Source organism: Corvus moneduloides, chromosome 6 (genome assembly GCF_009650955.1).
Source record: "Corvus moneduloides isolate bCorMon1 chromosome 6, bCorMon1.pri, whole genome shotgun sequence".
Lineage (NCBI taxonomy): Eukaryota > Metazoa > Chordata > Aves > Passeriformes > Corvidae > Corvus > Corvus moneduloides.
Window position 1 is genome coordinate 46,589,889 of NC_045481.1, and position 19,509 is coordinate 46,609,397.

At 37.1% G+C, this 19,509-nt stretch overlaps 1 protein-coding gene across 1 annotated transcript in view; it reads left to right on the forward strand.

Annotated features, from left to right (window-relative positions):
• LOC116445982 (mucin-5AC-like) overlaps positions 1-19,509 on the forward strand; it is a 48,087-nt gene continuing 28,578 nt past the window's right edge. The window contains exons 1-28 of the mRNA XM_032113178.1: positions 1-79; positions 551-812; positions 1,819-1,933; positions 2,391-2,481; positions 2,877-2,989; positions 3,484-3,700; positions 4,044-4,169; positions 4,756-4,873; positions 5,635-5,773; positions 7,122-7,232; positions 7,629-7,698; positions 8,474-8,611; positions 8,696-8,860; positions 9,595-9,689; positions 10,675-10,801; positions 11,370-11,625; positions 12,229-12,278; positions 12,917-13,017; positions 13,147-13,298; positions 13,801-13,939; positions 14,035-14,148; positions 14,428-14,607; positions 15,123-15,362; positions 15,946-16,102; positions 16,687-16,815; positions 17,146-17,287; positions 18,707-18,750; positions 18,845-19,051. Coding sequence (XP_031969069.1) covers positions 1-79; positions 551-812; positions 1,819-1,933; positions 2,391-2,481; positions 2,877-2,989; positions 3,484-3,700; positions 4,044-4,169; positions 4,756-4,873; positions 5,635-5,773; positions 7,122-7,232; positions 7,629-7,698; positions 8,474-8,611; positions 8,696-8,860; positions 9,595-9,689; positions 10,675-10,801; positions 11,370-11,625; positions 12,229-12,278; positions 12,917-13,017; positions 13,147-13,298; positions 13,801-13,939; positions 14,035-14,148; positions 14,428-14,607; positions 15,123-15,362; positions 15,946-16,102; positions 16,687-16,815; positions 17,146-17,287; positions 18,707-18,750; positions 18,845-19,051 — 3,877 coding nt within the window. The remainder of the gene's footprint in view (positions 80-550; positions 813-1,818; positions 1,934-2,390; positions 2,482-2,876; positions 2,990-3,483; positions 3,701-4,043; positions 4,170-4,755; positions 4,874-5,634; positions 5,774-7,121; positions 7,233-7,628; positions 7,699-8,473; positions 8,612-8,695; positions 8,861-9,594; positions 9,690-10,674; positions 10,802-11,369; positions 11,626-12,228; positions 12,279-12,916; positions 13,018-13,146; positions 13,299-13,800; positions 13,940-14,034; positions 14,149-14,427; positions 14,608-15,122; positions 15,363-15,945; positions 16,103-16,686; positions 16,816-17,145; positions 17,288-18,706; positions 18,751-18,844; positions 19,052-19,509) is intronic.

Genomic DNA, 19,509 nt, shown 5'->3' on the forward strand with positions numbered 1-19,509 from the left:
ATGAACAACCAGGCATACATGGGACAGGAACATGTTTTGGAAGATGTTGGCAAAAGTCTTCCAGCCATTCAGATTGTGGGTATGAGTGGCCTTCCCAAGCAGGAGTATCAGCTAGTTTTAAACAAGCTTTAAAATGGTTTTATGGTGAGACTTTAGGACTTCATACATTTAGGAAAGGATTTATAGGTGTCCTGGTTTGAGACAAATTTGGAGGAATGTCCAAAAATTACAGGCGATAGGGGATATACAGCATAAAATCATCCCAAGACAATAGGATATGGAAGTCATCAGAACTAGAGCACTGGTTCTAGTGACCCAGGAGGTCTCTTTTGATCTGAGGCCCTATATTCCTATGCAAAACTGATTAAACACAAAAAGCAACTGAACTAAATAAATAAATAATGGGGGGAAAAAAGTTGGACAAAATAGAAAAAAGAAGACGGGCTATTTGGACAGAGGCTAGTGAAAGAAGCAGGAGAGATAAAGCATCAAAAGGGGGGGGGTGTTACAAAAAATTACAGGAAACTTACTGCTTATTTTGAATCCACAGCTGGCAACCCCTTTCACAATGGCCGTGTGTGCAGCACATGGGGTAACTTCCACTTCAAGACCTTTGATGGGGACATCTTTTACTTCCCTGGGGTCTGCAATTACATCTTTGCATCCAACTGCAAGTCTTCCTACGAGGACTTCAACATCCAGATTAGGCGTGCAATGGTGGAAAATGCTACTGTGATCACTCATGTCATCATGAAGCTCGAAGGAGTAGTGATCGAACTGACCCGCGGCTCTGTCCGGCTCGACAACAAATTGTATGTTCCTGCCTTGTTCCCAGTGGGCTCTTTGAGCAAGCATCCCTTTCCCTCATCTGATCTCACATTGCTCCCAAGCAGTGGGGGGACTCAGGTCCTTCCTGAAGTAATAGCAAAAAAAAAAAAAAGGAGGGCTTGACAGCGAGCTACCTGCCGCTTCTGCAGATTATCCCTGTGTCTCTTTTGTTCAGATGAGCTATATCCAATATGCTGTCCCACTGCTACAATAGTGTATGTATGTGTGCAATTAAGTCTATAAGCTGCATTCAGTAAAAGTGTTAGGTTTTTAGACCCTTGAAGTTACTGCTTTCTATTAATTTTACCACAGCAGAATCCCTGAGAGGAGTTTTTGATAGCTTTTGTCCTTGCACTGAACAGTGTGTGGTAAAGCAGTGACTGCAGCTCATACCTGAGTTAATTTTAAATTGTCTGTTCTGGAAACTTGCTATCTATGTAGCAGTTGTAGCACTGGCTTTGGCATAGGGGTAAAACCTGCCCAAAAGGCCAGGTAAATATTTGGCAGCTATCCCACAGTGAGCTGTCTGTTATGGCAGCTATGTACAGTGAGTTAGTCTAAAAGTTTTATTGGGTACAGCTTCCTGAATGGCACTCATGTCACAGAAACCCTGGAGTCCATCCTTTTATTATCAAATTCTTCAAGGAGCACACAGCAATATCCTGAAGCACACTGCCTGCAAAACAGAGCCTCCCAGCACTTTTACAGCCATAGATATATGCTAATATTTTACGCAGCAGAACGCCCTTAATGGAGAAAGCCAAAAGGGGCTACAGGAAAAGCAAGGCTGATCTGTTTGCATGATGAGAGGCAATTGCATAGGAAATGGACAAAATGCTGCAAACCGGTGTTGTCTGTAGTAGTTATTGCTCTAATTTCCTCACAGATACATGTTGAAAATTCTCAAAGAGAATGAGAAAGGATCTCATTGTGGACATCCAATGGATATTCTGTCCCTACCCCTGCTGACTTATGGTGATCTTTCCCCAGGGTCCAGATGCCCTACAGCCATATGGGAGTCTTGATAGAGAGAAGTAACAACTATTTGAAAGTTTCTGCCAAGTTGGGACTGACCTTCCTTTGGAATGGACATGATGCCCTCCTGGTAAGAAAACATCAAAAACACAGCAAAAAATCTGTATAAATAGTCTGTTTACACCTTTGCAGTGTTACTGCCAGGCAGGCATTAGTTACTTTTGGATTTGTGTCCGTTTTTAGTGAATTGTTCTGTCTTCCAGTCTTCTCTCAGTTTCCCTTTCCCCCCCCCACCAAGCTCAGTTCAGAATCAATAGATGCCGAATTATAATGTTCCTACCTCACAGTGAAGCACTCCTCAGATTCCAGGTCTAGCAAACCCAGGGATGTTCACAACCCAGGGCTAGGATGAGTGAGCTTTTCTTAGTCATCACTGACTATTCCAGTGGTGCCTACCTTGTTATCACACAACAGTCTGCACAGTGACCATATCTCAAATTTTGAGTACACAAGTAATACTGGTATAGGCTGTGCTCCTAACTATCAAGACTACCATTTCTATAAACCTCCTTCCTCATTTTTCTTAGGTGGAACTAGATAAGAAATACGCCAATCAAACTTGTGGACTTTGTGGGGACTTCAACGGAATTCCAGTCAGCAATGAATTTATTTCAGGGAGTAAGTCATTAAAAGCATTATTAAGTGTTGGTGCCTGGTTTTCCTTCTTACAATATGCTGTAGTATAGGTTGTGGGTTGTGTTAACTGCGAAGCTAGGGATACTTCTTCATGTATTCCTATGATGTCAGTTGTTCAAAGTCAGGGCTTTGAGATGTATTAGAATGCTTCCATCCCTGTTAGATGTTTTAAGACCTGCCACATAAAAATTTCTACTTGTTTTCAATAGCTAGGATCCAGTTCTTTATATACCTCATTCATCATCTTTTACCTTTCATATTATAGTGATATTTTTTGGTAATCACTGTTCACATCGTAGCAGGTTGTGTCACAAAAGAAAATACCTCCATGCAAAATTTGGTAAGCATTGTTCTAATATTTGAACTGGTTTTTACAGAGACAAAACTGACTCCCATACAGTTTGGTAATAGGCAGAAGATGGATGGACCCACAGAACAGTGTGATGATCCTATTCCTCCTACTTCTCTGATGAACTGCTCAAGAGAATTTGTAAGAACCTCTCTCTCAAAATTTTTCTCAGTGTGAAATACATGCTCTGTCTTTGGGGAAAATTTTTAGGAGGGGGGGAAAAGTAGAGCATGAATATGACTCAACTGTAGGTCTCAAAAGAAAAATATTCTAAATTTCATATTTTATTCTTTGCTAAAGTGAATGCCAAAAATTTGCATTCTCCTATGAGAAGACTGCATATTTTTCCTGAAAATTACTGAGGATGTCTTAATATAAAGAAATTGCATAGTGCTTAGGAAGTCACCTGAGGTGACAGTAACTAAGGATATGGAAGCTACTAGAGTTAATCAAAGGATTAACCACTCCATGTGGTTTTGCCCTATTTTTGTATTTTTCTTTACATATCTGCTTATGGCTACTGTTGTATGGGTTTTGGGACCAGATCAATCTCTGATTTGTTCTGCTCTGTGCCTTAAATCATTTGTTGCATATTTTCTTAACACTTTGTTTACCTTCTCTGTTTTTCTTCCTAGGCCTCTATCTGTGAGACAGTATTAACCAGCAAAGCATTTACGAGTTGTAACATGCTTGTGAATGTTCAGGACTACATTGACACTTGCATACAAGACTTATGCCACTGTGACAGCTCTATGGCTGACTTCTGCATGTGCAACACCTTTGCTGAGTACTCCCGTCAGTGTGCTCATGCAGGTGGACAGCCCCTGAACTGGAGAACCTCAGAACTGTGCCGTGAGTATCTCGGGAAGGGGCCTCCACCTGTGCTTATTACCCACATCTAGCAAACTTCAAATATGTGAGGGTTTTTCCTGAAGAAGTCATTTAAAAGTGCATGCAATTATCGTGAAATCCATTTTAGCCTGATCATATGCAAGACACTAGAAATATGGAAGTTTAGGGATTTTGCCTTACAAAGGGTTTTCAATATAAATCAGAAAATCCAGAATGTTTCAGCCTCCACTGAAACATCAGGATACCCCATTATATCTTGACACAAAACAACCTAAATTGCAAATACTGTTTTCTCAACCTTTCAAACAAAAAGTCAGCTTTATAATACTCTTTCTGCTTTTAGCTAAATCGTGTCCGTTCAACATGCAATACCATGAGTGTGGCTCTCCCTGCTCTGACACGTGCAGCAACCCGGAACGATCTGCACTTTGTGAAGATCACTGTACAGATGGCTGCGTCTGTGCTCCAGGCAAGCTCATTTCCTGCCCTTTTCTCATAGCCAAACCCCCTAGAATACTTACCTGTACACATTTAACAACTTTTGTATTCTGGATCTTTCCCATCACATCATCAGTGTTATTATCATTGAAGTAATAGCTACATTTCTTCCCTGAATGCACTATTTCTATTCAAATTACTAAATATGCCTCCTTTTAAACAACAAATGTGCTTTATATAGATATACATATATAGAGAGAGAGCATCTCTAAGGCAATCTCCTGTCTTTGGGCATAGAAATATTTACTGGACAGATATGTCCCTGGGCAGTCTTACAAATGGTTCATCTATTCCACCTCATTACCTAATATTTTTAATCCTAATTCCATTCTAATGAAGTCCATAGCAGAAAGGTATTTTCCTAGAGATCCCTTTTGATCATGCAAAGATTTTTAGATAGACTTCAATGGAATATAGCACTTCAATCTCTACATAGCTTGTATCCTATTATTTTAAAGTACAGAAGAAATGGGACAGTCTCAGGCATCTGCTAGATACGTGTTCAAAGGCAGGTTCTGCAGTGCACAGAGTAACTAATAGACCCTTTCTTTTCCTAGGAATGGTATTTGATGATGTTAATGGTGCTGGCTGCATTCCCCGTGGAGAATGCCACTGTACCTATGAAGGTGAAACTTATGCTCCTGGAGCCTCCTTCGCATCTAAATGCAGATCATGGTAATATATTTTCTCACCTTTTGAGTTGGGTTGGGTTTTTTTGTGCATCAGCTGAATATTTACTAATTTTCCCTTAAAAAGCAAATGTGGAACTATTTACTGATTGAAGTTCCTTGATTACTCTGCTTTAGAGGATACTTTCATGTCTATTTTCCCTTCACACTTACAAGAAAACTGAGTTTTTCAATAGGTGCTTCAATTTCAAGACCTACAAATGAGGGAAGATAATCAAAGTCAAATACCAGAGGTGTTTAAAGATGTGAATTAGTGTTATATCCTTTGAAGTACTACAGTGTAATGCTAAGATGCTCATATAAATACTATGGAGGACATGACATTCAGGGGCATGTTGCATTTAGAGTGGGATGTCACATTTGAGAGGCATGTTTGACAAATATATAGGGATATTTTTAATATCCCTGTAGTTGCTGAAGTATTAATGCATAAGTGTATGCAAATGTACCTTTCTAATTATTTATTTATTTTCCAAGAAATACTTAACATATTTAACATGGATGATAGGTTCACACGGACTGAATTCTGTCCAAAGACTGGAAATGAACAGCAATATATATAAAGAACTATCAGTAATATAAATGTGCCTGCCCCATATTATTCTGAGATTTCAAAGCAATACTGATCTCTTTGGCAGTATAATCAGTGCTTCAAGAGGAAAACTGAGGCATCATCTGCCCTCATTGTCATTTTATTTCATTTATGCTTGCATTACCCAATGTTATTGAATGCCTCCTTCATTTCAGTACCTGTATTGGAGGTGAATGGTCTTGTGTCACTCAGTCGTGCCCCGGGACTTGCAGTATTGAAGGAGGTTCCCACATTTCAACATTTGATGAGAAATACTATTCCTTCTTTGGAGACTGTAGTTATGTCCTAACCAAGGTAAAAATGAGTCACAATCCTTGCTAAAGAAAAATGTTTTTATTATATATAATATTGTTTGATGAAAACTACTGGCAATCACATCAATTTTCTGAACCTCAGAGGGCTGATATGGATTGAGGGTTAACATGGTTAGAGCATTAACATCCCTAAATGGATTTTTCTGTTAGGGTTCTACTAAATAATATTGTAGTAGTTTTGAGTTCTTTGATCATTGTTTAGGAATTGCACTGAGTTTTTGTTAGATTTCATAACCCTAGGTATATTCATTGTTTATTTTTACTGGATGACTAAGGTAAACTATTTTCATAAAGACTTAATATTAAATAAAATCTGTTCTTGACAAGATCAATCTGAATGTTACCAAGAAAAGAAGCATAAAACCTTAGAAATGAATTAGAATGAGAACTTAGAAATAGATTAGACTAAATCAATAAAACTTTTGGATAATATTCACAAGCACAGCCTTGATCCTCAATGGCAGCATAGGTCAGACTTAAACATTAAACTCCTCTTTTTGGCATCAACATGTAAAATTAGATTCTCAGGATCTCTGGATGTAGAGGAAAAACCCTTAATTTGTACACAAAATTTCAAAAAGCCCAGAATTTAATATTGAATTTCCAGATGTCTGCAATTCTGCATCTCAGCTGTCTTCAATTTAGTCTTCATTATGCCAAAAAAGCAATAAGACATGTTCAGAACCACAGCCTTCTGAGTCTTTCCCTGTTGTGTTTTGGCTGTTAGGCACACTTTGAAGATGGCTCACAGAACACAGTCCTCTGAAAATCAGAACCAAGTCAAAATCTGAACCTTTATGCAGTAACTTCCTGAATAATAATTTTAGTTTAATTTTCTCCTATGAGAGGATATTTAAATGCGTATTTCTTACCTGTTAAAAGAATGTCAGATCACCAGGGTCTTGAATTATCTATTCAGTGCAGAAGACACTGGAAACAATCTTTCCTCTCCCTAGTAATCTTCATAACCAGTGGGCAAGAAAGGCACACTTCCTTCTGCTCTAGCATATTAAACAAGTATTACCTACACATTAGGAACTAGTCTTACTAAAGCATGAGGAAATTTTAATGTTCAGATTAATGTGTCTTACTTGCCCCTGAATGCCAGAAGCAATGTATAGCTTCCAGTGTGCAGACTGCATGAATGCCAGCTTACTTGGTGACTCTAGACATATATGTTAGACCATAAGAGCAGAAGAAAGTAAATAAACAGTATTTTTAAAAGACTAACTTTGCTAGGAATTCCATTTGAGTGTAAACCTTTTTGAGATAACAATATTTCAATATAGCAAATCCTTTTAACAATATCTTTTGTTTTCTTCTTCAAGCTCTGTGACAGCAATGAATTCACAGTGTTGGGGGATATCCACAAGTGTGGCCTGACTGACACTGAGACATGCCTCAAGGGTGTAGCCATCAGCCTAAACGGAGGACAAACGGTGAGCAGCAAACGTACACACCTGGCATTCTGCAGGGATTTTCTCTAAGATTAATAGACAAGGCAAAGGACACATAACAGCACAGACAAGAAATCTGCACTGACTTTTTATTTTATCTCATTTGAACATTATTAGAAGAAAAATTAAGAATAAAGTAAGTGCATTAGAAGACAAGATCTTAGTAACTTTCTGTTATTTAGATAATGTCTGGTTTTTGCTTTCTTAGACAGTCAGTGGAACACAGTAATAAAGATTAAAGAAATAGTACAGGAATCAAAACATCATCATAGTCTCCCTCCATTTTCTTTACCTTTATCTTGAACAGTATTAGATTAAAATACTTTCCAAATGTTTTCTCTTATCTGCTTGATAATAATTGTCTTTTCTTGTGGACAGAACATTGTGATCCAGCCTTCTGGGAGTGTATTTGTGAATATGATCTACACACAGTTACCATTCTCAGCAGGTAAGTTCCTTTGAAGAACTACTGTTTCTCATTTTTACTTTAAGATGTTATTACATGAGTTAAACTAAAGCCAAATTCTACCTCTGCTTATACTGCAGCAAATCCAGAGTACTGCCATAGAGCACCATCCCCCATTTTTATGTAATAGGGTTTGCCTATTCAACACTAATAATTCTAGCAAATCATGGTTTAAATTTAGCAATATCTAATTAGTTCAAGCAAATAGTGTTATTGCATGCTTTCAGATCCAAACATTGCCATAAGAGAGGAAAGAAAAATTCTGACATGCAACTGGACTCCAATATCTCAAGTAATTTAATTCCCTGTGTTCCCCCTGTCCTTTTTCTCAAAGCGCACTCATCACTGAAGCTTCTCACATGCCAGTTCTTCTCAAACACTACTGCACCTGAACACAAAGTAAACCATGAAAGGACAGAATAGGTCCAGGCTGGAGTCTTTAATTAAATAGTGCTATAGCATTTTCATCAAAGGCAACCTCTTAAATAATAACAGAAGTGTGTGTTCTTCCCTCATTTTAAAACACCTGACAGAAAGTGGAGGTTTAGTACACATTTGTTGCTTAGGTGTTTAGTTAGATTGTTTTGGTGCTGGATTTGAAATCCTATAAAGATCTTTTTCCCTCCAGTTCTTCAGAAATTAGGATCATATCAAATACAGCTGTAGAATTACTCTACTATATTGTTCCTATAATGAACAATTAATTCAATTGCTCATCTTGAATGAAATTGTAACTATTTTGTTCTTATATCCCTAGCAAATGTCACCATCTTTAGGCCTTCATCTTTCTTCATAATTCTGCAAACAACATTTGGTCTTCAGCTACAGGTTCAACTCGTGCCTTCAATGCAAGTTTTTATAGACTTAGACCCATCACATAAAGGGCAGACCTGTGGTAAGTAACCTTGTCATAACAACTGCCTTCACCAGTACCTGTCATCCTGTAGGAGACTTGCACAGACCATCTGCTTCCTTCTAGGTCTCTGTGGAAACTTCAATGATGTACAGACAGATGATTTCAAAACCACCAGTGGTGTGATAGAGGGCACTTCAGCTGCCTTTGGCAATACTTGGAAAACTCGGGCTGATTGTCCTGATGCCAAAAATACCTTTGAGGACCCCTGTACTGTCAGCATACAAAATGGTAAGCTCAGCAACCTCTTCTATCCTCCTTTAGGATGCAAAGAAGGAATGAGCTGATCAACCAACAAGCACTTAGCCGAAAGAACAGAACTATTTGCACACACACAATTTTTCTCAGTTGATACTAGAAGTCTTCAATTAATAAATAACAACTAGCAAAATATTTGGGATCTTTAGATATATTCCTTTGCATCAAGACAGCAAGTCAACTTACTTAGGGAAAACTGGAACCATATGGCATATTAGGGATTCATCCCTGGAAAGGACTGATTGTCATACAGGAAAAAAAAGCTGTGCATAGCCCCACTGATAGTTGTGGCCCTTCCACTGTTAAACTAAGAACCAGGCTTACAGTTCAGAGATTCAAAGCATTCAAGCTGCATTTCAGCCAACAAAATATATAATTCTTGAGTATTCATAAGCTAATCTTCTGTTTTCTGAGATGAGCTAGCATAGTTTTAATTTACAGTGTGAACCTTCTTTTTTAAAATTCAGTTAAGGATACCTTAGTTTATTCCATGACAATTATCGTGAATTAGAGAATATTCAGTTTATGATGAGTTCATATTTTGGCCTAGAGGAAGTGAAAGACTGTGTGCTTCAGCAAATGCAGAGCTTAATTATACTGTAAAGTTAGGCCTCTGCAATTTCCCTGGAGGACATATAGTTACGTAGAGACAAGAGTTTTGAAAAATGAAGTGCCCTAGAAATCCTTACCATGTTTTCAATTCACAGACCAGTATGCTCAGCACTGGTGTGGACTGCTCGCTGATACCATGGGACCTTTTGCTGAATGTCACTCAACAGTGAATCCAGAAGTTTACCAGAAGGTATTTGGCTCTAACTCTACCCCATTTAGGAGAAAAAGACTCAGATTTCTGATACTAACACCTGAGAGAATACCTTGCCAATTGTGAGGAGACGCATTCATAATAGTCCTTTACAAGCCAAGAAATTTGCTCCTTTGTAAAGCTATCTTTCTTTCCACTCCCTGGAAGATAAACTTACAGGTGTATTCCTCCTACATCTATTTTTAGGAACAAACCTAAAGACTAAGTTAGAAGTTTAATTTAAGTTTTGGGTTCCCTGTCAAAGGATAAAAATTGTCCCTTCTGAGAGATATAATTAAAGCTTTAGTGAGAATCTTAACTGGCACTTTAATTCCTCTGAAGTTCTCCCAGAAGGCTTTTGCATATATGCAAGGACAAGGCAAGAAATGTGTGTAAAAAGCAGCAATGAGATTTAGATAAGATGTGAATGTAAATGTTCCAGGAATTCAGGGTGGTGAAGCCCTGTAACAGAGTCCCTGGGTACTTTACAAAATCTTCCTGTTACTGGAAATCTGTAAGATTGTTCAATAAACATCATCTGGAATTACAATATTGTAGTATCCCTGCCCTGCATAGAAACACATCAAATAACTTCTTGTTTTCTTTGTTCCTCTGCTGCAGAGAGCCCAGGCTCTTAAGCATGAGCTCCAAAAGCTGGGTGGTATCAAATAACCTCCACTTACTCTAAATATATATATAGCACAGTGACAACAAATTGGAAGCAGTTAGAAAACTGCTAACACCTGAAAAAATAAAAAAAGGAAGAAAAAGAAGAAAATACTTCAAAATAGTGAACCTCTAATTACTCTTTCTTCACACAAATAATCTTTTTTGAAAGAGCTTAATGAAAACCAGGCATATATTTACTTACACGTGTGGATTACACTCACTTAAACCTCTAATGAACATAATGCTCTTAAAAAAAAATGCAGTGCCATGGCTTTACATGACAATCTGATGATCACATGTCATCCTCTGTTCCTAGAACTGTATGTTTGACACGTGTAACTGTGAGAAGAGTGAGGACTGCATGTGTGCTGCCCTTTCCAGCTATGTCAGAGCCTGTGCTGCTAAAGGAGTTCTCCTCAATGGATGGAGGAGCAAAGCCTGCAGTAAGTTTTACATCCCTTTGTCTTTTGAACATGATCACCTGGAAGGCCCCACACAGCACCTCTCAGGGACTCCCACAGTAAATTGTGTTAAACTGGAGTTTAAGTATAGCATTGACTTTCAAGAAGCTGAGGAGGAAAGGAGCACCATAAAAGACAAACAACAAACAGGGAGAAATATTAAGAAGAGGCTTTGTTAGTTTACTTGCTCAGAACCATCAGAAATAACCTGGAGAGCAATACCCTTGCAATAGGAATAAAATAAGTAGGGTGTTTCTCAATTTACTTTGACAAAAAGTACAAAAATAGCAATGAGGAAAAAAACACACTATGCCTTAATATAACTGAAATTTGTTCTTTTTTTAACTTGGACAAAACATTTGTCTTTGTGACACATTTATAGGGGAAAATTTTGCTCTAGCAGTACAAAAAATATTACACTACTGTGGATATCAGTAAAGTACATGTACATACAATGCCATGCTTATCATATATACTTTATCTCAAATGCTTTATACCTATATTGATTCTTGAATGACCTACAAATGTAACTCACCTTTTTACTCTCAAGCAAAATACACCACCTTGTGTCCAAAGTCTTTGAAGTACACCTACAATGTCGATTCCTGTCAACCCACCTGCCGGTCTCTGAGTGAGCCTGATGTCACATGCAGTATCAAGTTTGTCCCAGTTGATGGCTGCACCTGCGTAAATGGAACCTACATGGATGAGAGTGGCAAATGTGTGCCTGCTTCCAGCTGTCCTTGTTATTACAAAGGAATGCCTCTGTCTTCTGGAGAAGTTGTTCACGATAATGGCGTTGTCTGGTAAGAGACTTGTAAAAAAAAAAGAAAAGAGATTGGCTATAGGAAGTCATGAAGCTATATAGTTGTTATGAAATGTAATCAAATTAATTTCTGTACCTAAAAATTTCAATTAAAAAATCACAGCTTCTTTAAAAATTCTTAGGGCTACCCATGTTTGGAAGATTGTACATAAACAATTACAGGCATTCAACAGTCCTGTGGTGGGTCAGCCTTTGTTAACAGCTGAATTCCTACCCTGCACCTTTCTCTCTGCCTCCCTTCTTCCTCTGCCTCCACACATACTCTTCTTAGCCATGACTGTTCCATGGTGAAAGATGCCTGATAATCCCATTACAGATTATTCCCATTATGATGGGAATCAGAACTATTCTGAAGGACAGTTTTAAACCAGGCAAATAGACAGAGCAAACATTTATTTATATAGAATCTGCTTTTATTTTGTTCTTCTCGAATATAAAATATTTTTGAAATGTATAAACTATTTGACAAAGGACACATTTTATTTGTTTTATCACACAGTAATTTTTCATAATTTTAAGTTCATTAGGAAATAGGCTGAAACTTAACAAGAAAAAGTTAAATATCTATTCCTTTGTTTTATAGCACTTGTGCCAATGGAAAGCTGAGCTGCATTGGAGAGAAGCCTGAACCAGGTAAAATATCACTTAAGATTTTCTTTAACTCTTCCTTTCCATCTTCAGCCTTTTCAGTTCTTTCTTCTCTTATTATAATGATGCAAATTGTACAAGTCTGAAATCAACCAACAAAATTAACTGAGGACTTCTGTAACGTAGAGGATATTATTAAAATATAAAGAAACACTGTCATACCTTTCAAGTGGCTGAAACAAGTTAGAACTCCCTGGGTTACGCAGGGTAAAAGGATACTTGGTCACCTCACTGAATGTGAGGGGAAAATGCTTCACATTTTAATTAAAAAGTAAAAGCAAAAAAACCCAAAGCAACCAAACAGGAAAAAAAAAAACAAAACCAAACAAGTAAACCAAGATCTTTGTTATCTTGTTTTGTTCTGTTTTTCTGAAAGGAAGTGTTTCATGAAGCTAGCTAAAAACTAGTTTTATTGAGTAGTTCAAGCACAAGCACAAAAACCAGGTGAATACGAGATCAAAACAATATTCGGTTTCTCTTTCTTGCTAAATGAATCACATTAAGGTACACATAACTCACAAAGGAGTTATTTCCGTTTCTTTTTCTTCAGTCTACCTTAAGGAATCACAAAGATACAAGTGCATGGTTGATCTCAAATTTCTTATGGCTTTTCTCTCTTTCAGTCTGTATGCCTCCCATGGTTTATGTTGACTGTGGCAATGCCACTGCAAATGTGGTAGGAGCAGGATGCCAGAAGAGCTGTCAGACTCTAGATATGGAATGTGTAAGTATAGATTTCTTTATACCTAGTTGAAAGCATATTAATCAGGATCTCTTTTACAATTACCAGCTGCAGCTGGACTCTTCCAGCAGGGAAATGTTTCACGACACGTTTTCTTTATGGTCCTTACAGTACAAAACTCACTGTGTCTCTGGCTGTGTATGCCCTCATGATCAAGTGTTGGATGGCAAAGGTGGCTGTATAGCTCCAGAAGACTGTCCATGTATTCACAATGGGAATTCCTACAGTCCAGGAGAATCAATCAGAGTTGGCTGTAACACCTGGTAAGAGCATATTGAAAAATAATATTTTGGAGCATCTAAAATGGGACAGTTTAAGCTCTTGGCAAATAACATCATTTCACTCTAGTGGTATCAAGATTTCTAGGAAAGAATCCTACATGAAACAATCCACCTAGTACCTAAAAAGCAAGCTCTATTTTTCTCAATGGCACAGCCCAGAAATTGCAAGTGGTCAGAAAAACACCATGGTTTTGATGTTGTCATATTCATTCAAGTCAAAAAATCTTTTTTTCTTCCAAGGAAATCCTTCCATTTCAATAGTTCCAACAGGATTTGGAAAGGTGTTTTCTATGATTCATTACATTAAGTAACACAGCCTTTGGATAAATTCCAATAGTTCTTGAGCTATGCTGCATTTTTGAGAAGAAGCAAACCTTATTTTTTCATTAAAGTCTTAACGCATTTTAAAATGCAGAAATGTACCTATATTTATATTGTGTGTGTGTCTAGTTTTTACATTTGGAGTGCTTTTTGTCTTGGGTAGCACATGCAGAAACAGAAAATGGCAATGCTCTGAGGAACCCTGCCTGGAAACATGTTCTGTTTATGGAGATGGGCATTATACCACCTTTGATGGCAAACGCTTTGATTTTGAAGGAGACTGTGAATATGTTCTGGTCCAGGTAACAGAGCCCTGCCCAGATTTTTGCTCTAAGTCCCCTGCATTTTACTTATAAACACGTAACATAGTTAATAGTGAATATCATTCCCGTTTCAGAACTACTGTGGTCAACAAGCTATGAATCAGGGAACCTTCAGTGTCATCACTGAGAACATTCCATGTGGCACTACAGGAACTACCTGCTCTAAGTCTATTAAAGTTTTCCTGGGTGTAAGTACTTCTTTAAGCCAGAAGGATGGAACAAGGTGTCCCAGATAGACTGCATAGAAGAAGTGGCCTCCGAGACAATGAAAATGTCACTAGACTGTTTTGCTCTCTGCTCTAGAAAGCAAAGGAGGGACATCTACAGAGAAATTTCTTAATGTGAGGTTGTTGAATAGGATCCTTTTCATGATAATATTATTTCAGTAAATTACTGTCAACATATAGAACTATACAAAATAGGTGACTGTTTAGATTGGCTGCTAACTTTTTCTTGTCCTGTCTTAGAACTATGAGCTAGTACTCAGTGATGGACACTCTGATGTCATCCAGAGGACACCTGGAGGAAAAATGCCATTCCAAATCCGTTCCATGGGCATCTACCTGGTGGTTGACACTACTGTTGGTCTGATACTCATGTGGGACAAGAAAACCAGTATATTCATCAAACTTAGTCCCAGCTTTCAGGTATACTTTAAAAGTGAAAACATGAATAAAATGAATTCTGAAACATTCATATTATCTCTCAAAGAGGGTGGAAATTTAGGCTTTAAACCAGAAGACTGTAACCAAAAGAGCAGAAATTGCATATTATTATCCTTGTTCTGTTGACTTAAATTGTGTACTATGTGTTTTCCTTAAATTACATTATTCAGCAATGACATAACAGCAACTTTATCAGTAGCTTTCTTCATGAAAAATCCTCACTGAAGAGATATATTCAGGATCAGCTAAAACTAAATAGATTAGTACCATCAGTCTACTCTGCTTCCTATCCCTGTATTCCTTCTTCCTAAAAACAGTTTTGAGACATCTCCTCATGAAAAGAGTTTTACGAACATTGTCCAACACAATACTAAAGAGGCATAAATAATCTTATTTAAGATGGTTACATAAGTTTCATCCTGAGGTCCGTTACTCACGGATACTAAGAAATTGTACTTTACTGATCTTTGTCATTTTGTTTGCTTATCCTGATGCAGGGACATGTCTGTGGACTTTGTGGAAACTATGATGGCAATGGAAATAATGACTTCACTACTCGCAGTCAGTCTGTGGTAGGAAATGTACTGGAGTTTGCCAATAGCTGGAAAGTGTCTTCTAGTTGCCCGAATGCCAATCGTACACAGGATCCATGTACTGCAAACCCATACAGGAAAGCCTGGGCACAGAAGCAATGCAGCATCATTACCAGTGAAGTGTTTGCAAAGTGTCACTCACAGGTATGACAAAAAATTTAGTCTTAAGTTCTTGACAAAATGATTACAGCATTTTTTGTGAGACAGATTAAAAAATACTCTAAAATACTTTGTCATGCTTGACAAAGTGAAGTTAGACCAAATTCCTGCATAGAGAGACTATATAGAAATATTTTCACCTTCATTTTCTCAGCTTTTGTCTTGAACAAGTACACTAAAGAAATTGATAGTTTTGGTTGGTTGGTTTTGTTTGTTTCTTTTTAGTAGAAGGAACAACAATAGATAAATCTTAAGATATGTTTATTTTCTAATGGCATCATTTTCTACTAACATAAATATCAGCCACCCAATATGTATGACTCTGTGTTAGCTTGTAGTAATTACCAGTATTTTGCAACTGTATCTTCAACATCAAACAATTTTACAGCTTACTAGCAATAGCTTTACTCTACATTTTCCTCTTGATTTTTTTCAAAGCATTTTCATGATTTCTTCCTTTCTTAGCTTTCTCACATACAGACCTATGAGTTTCACATATCTTATTCAGCTATTTTAGGACAGTGCAAAGAGGACAAGGGCATGAAAACTTAAATGTTTTCTCCATCAGGTTGAACCAAATGAGTATTACCAAGCATGTGTGGATGATGCTTGTGCCTGCGACACTGGAGGAGACTGTGAATGCTTCTGCACAGCAGTAGCTGCCTATGCTCAAGCATGTAATGAGATGGACATCTGCATATCATGGAGAACCCCATCCATTTGTCGTGAGTTTCAACCCACTACTTTAAGGGGTTCAGAGGGAAAGAAAACAGAAGGAAAAAAAGGAAGCAAAGTAGAACAAGAAAGGAAGGATAAAATTGTATTTCTAAGAGGCACAGCTGTATGCTTAAAAAACAAACAAACAAAACCCAAAAAAACCCAACAAAGCAGTTGGGTAAATCACTGGAAGACAATCTATCTTAGTAAAATGAAACCACAGGTAATAACTTTACAAGCAGTGTGATTAGTGTCTAATTAAATTGACAATCATGATACACAACCAGTAAAATATATTTTATTACACTGCCACCTGTCTTGAGGCTCCATATAAATAAATATTAGTGCATGCTAGCTAAGATCAGTGATTTAATCAACTGATTTTTCATGTTTAATGTGCAATGCTGTTTTACGATGAATATATTTATTGGTGTCAAAAGGTTTTAGAAATGGAACAATTGTATGGTGTTTGCAAAATATATTGTTCATTACCCATGTGATTATGCTGATCCCATTGGATTTTTACCTAGCAAAACCGAAACAGTATAGAGCTAAAACATCAAAGATATTTTTCTGACATTTTTTCTTCTAGCTCTGTTCTGTGATTACTACAATCCACAAGGGGAATGTGAGTGGCACTACAAGCCATGTGGAGCACCTTGTATGAAGACCTGCAATAATCCAAGTGGAAAATGCCTTCATGAGATGAGGGGTTTGGAAGGTAAACATAATATGCATATCTCTTCCTACTTGAAAGATTATGATGCAGTATGATGAACAAAATTTATATTAGTGTATGACATGTTTGCACTAGAAATTATAAGAAGAAATTTTCTAATTCGTATTGTATTCCCTAATGGATTATGTACTTGTTTGGAGTGAAGATGAGGACAAAATGCTCCAAAGCGTAATGTGCAATCAAAGGAATAGCAGTAAGAGGGTCTGAAATTCCACTTCCCATATGGGGCATTTTGGGAGAAGCAGATATGAGTGTAGAGTTATTTATACTTATGAAAGGCCTAGTGTCAACTTGACTCTCTTTTTATTTCAGGCTGCTATCCACAATGTCCAAAGAATAAGCCCTATTTTGATGAAGAAACCATGACTTGTGTTTCTAATTGTGGTTGTTATGAAGATGGAAAAAATTACAAACCAGGAATGGAGATGCCTTCAAAGCAGAACTGTGAATCATGGTAGGATTAGGAAATTTTTAAAAATTGAGTTTAAAAGTGTGGAACATAATTCATCACACAGTAAATTTGTTGTTTACCAATGGCAGCTAGGCGAGTCAGAGGCTGATGAACAATGACTCATTTTCTTCCCTTCACAGGAAATTAAATGATAACATGGTGAAGCATTTTATCATCAAGAGATTAATTTGCTACTTATTTTGTATATTTATTAAAGTACTTTGAAGTTATTATCATTATTATTAAATGAAGTGAAAACAAACTAAAATAATTTTAGTTAGGGAATAGTCTGAGAATTTTTAATAAGATATACCTAAACTACATTACAAGTTAGCAGCCAACTCATCTACATTGTTTTGAGCTTGTTTCTGTTATTGCACTGGTACTTGCATAGTTGCAACTGTCAGCATGTATTCTCATGCATTGCTGATGGCAAGTGCTGCTAAGCCTTCTGTAAGCCTTAAGTACAGAGTTAGCAAAACCAATTGTGAAGCAGTTGTCTTAAGAAACCTTTAAAGTAGCTACACTTAAATATGGTAAGCAGTACAATTTGAATAGCAAAAATCTTAAGTCAAAGCCCATTGGAGCTAAACCAACTTCTGTGGCAGGTTTTGTACTTCATAGACGCCTTTGCCTACATCATCTAGGCAAAGTTAACAGCATTAAATACTAAATTCTAATGCAAATGATTCATTACATTATTAAGTAACACAGCCTTTGGATAAATTCCAATAGTTCTTGAGCTATGCTGTATTTCTGAGAAGAAGCAAACCTTATTTTTTCATTAAAGTCTTAACACATTTTAAAATGCAGAAATGTACCTATATTTATATTGTCTGTGTCTAGCAGCACTAAACCTAACCCATTAAATGCAAATCTATATTTCAGTTTGTTCAGTGTATAGATGCCCTTATTCCCTGTAAATAAATACATCAAGATCCAGTTCTTAACAGATAATAGATAAATTGCCCTTAAAACCAGACTTATTCTTGCATATTTTGGAAGTCTAATGGAAATTCACTGTGTAGATTACCTCAACATCTGTGGTAGTGATCTGTTGTATATATCCTTTGAAATGTAAATGATACATTTACTGCACCTGCCCTTCCAAAAAATAAGTGGACTTATCGATGGGATAAGAATATTTCAAATCACCCATCTCACACCTTTTGCCTTGTTCCCAAAAGCACTGGTAGAGATGCTGCATGTTTTATATGCTGGCTCAAGGAAGAGCTACCTTTCTTGCCAGAGAAATATGTGAAGATACCTAGCCTGATTTTGTATGGCAAAACTGAATATCTAGGGTTATTTTACATTTAAACACACAATGAATAGCAAAGGATTGATAGAAGGAAAATTGAAACAAAAAAGTTATGTCACGAACCAATATGCCCACATTCATAATCTCCTTTTCTTTTTCAGCGAATGCACAATTCATGGCAAAAAATGCAGATATGATGAACATGGTACGTTGATGAAGTTGTTTCTATATAAATAAGACACATTTAAGGTACTCTGTGTTTCAGATAGCAAGGAATAACATCTTGTTTTGATCTACAGAATGCATCTGTATTTATGAGGGGCAGAAATACAACTACAACGATGTGATCTACAACACGACAGATGGAACAGGATGGTGTATTGTTGCAATCTGTGGTCCCAATGGAACGCTTCAAAGGTTTATCCATGAATGTCTAGTCTCAACATCACCCACAACAGCAACGACATTTCACTTCAGCTCTACACCACCTTCCACTACTTCCACAGGTATATCCTTTGTAGCCCATAAGAGTGTATTCTCTTGATTAGTGAGTAAAATATATTTTACAGTACTAAGTGGATTGCTCAGATATTGGCATTGAGATAAGGAAATTTTCATTTTTTAAATTCCTGTACAGCATCCTTCAGGTTGGGAATCTCTAGTTATTCTGGGCAAATGTTGTTTTAGGAAATCAGTATTCAGTATGAAATACATAAATTTTGAAATCACAGAAAATATCAGCATTGCTGGAATTCAGTAGCTATTTTCTATCTATTTCATAATGAGAGTTCACCTGCAAAAGCTCTTCAACCAGTTAATGGTTTCTTAAGATGAGAGCTAAAATAGAAAGAGTAGGGATGCTTGAAATAGAGGAGCAAAGACAGTGCAATGAGGAGTAAACTGATTTGGAAGAAAAAGGTAGCTACGGATCTTGATGCATATGCTAAGCATTACTCTTTCCACT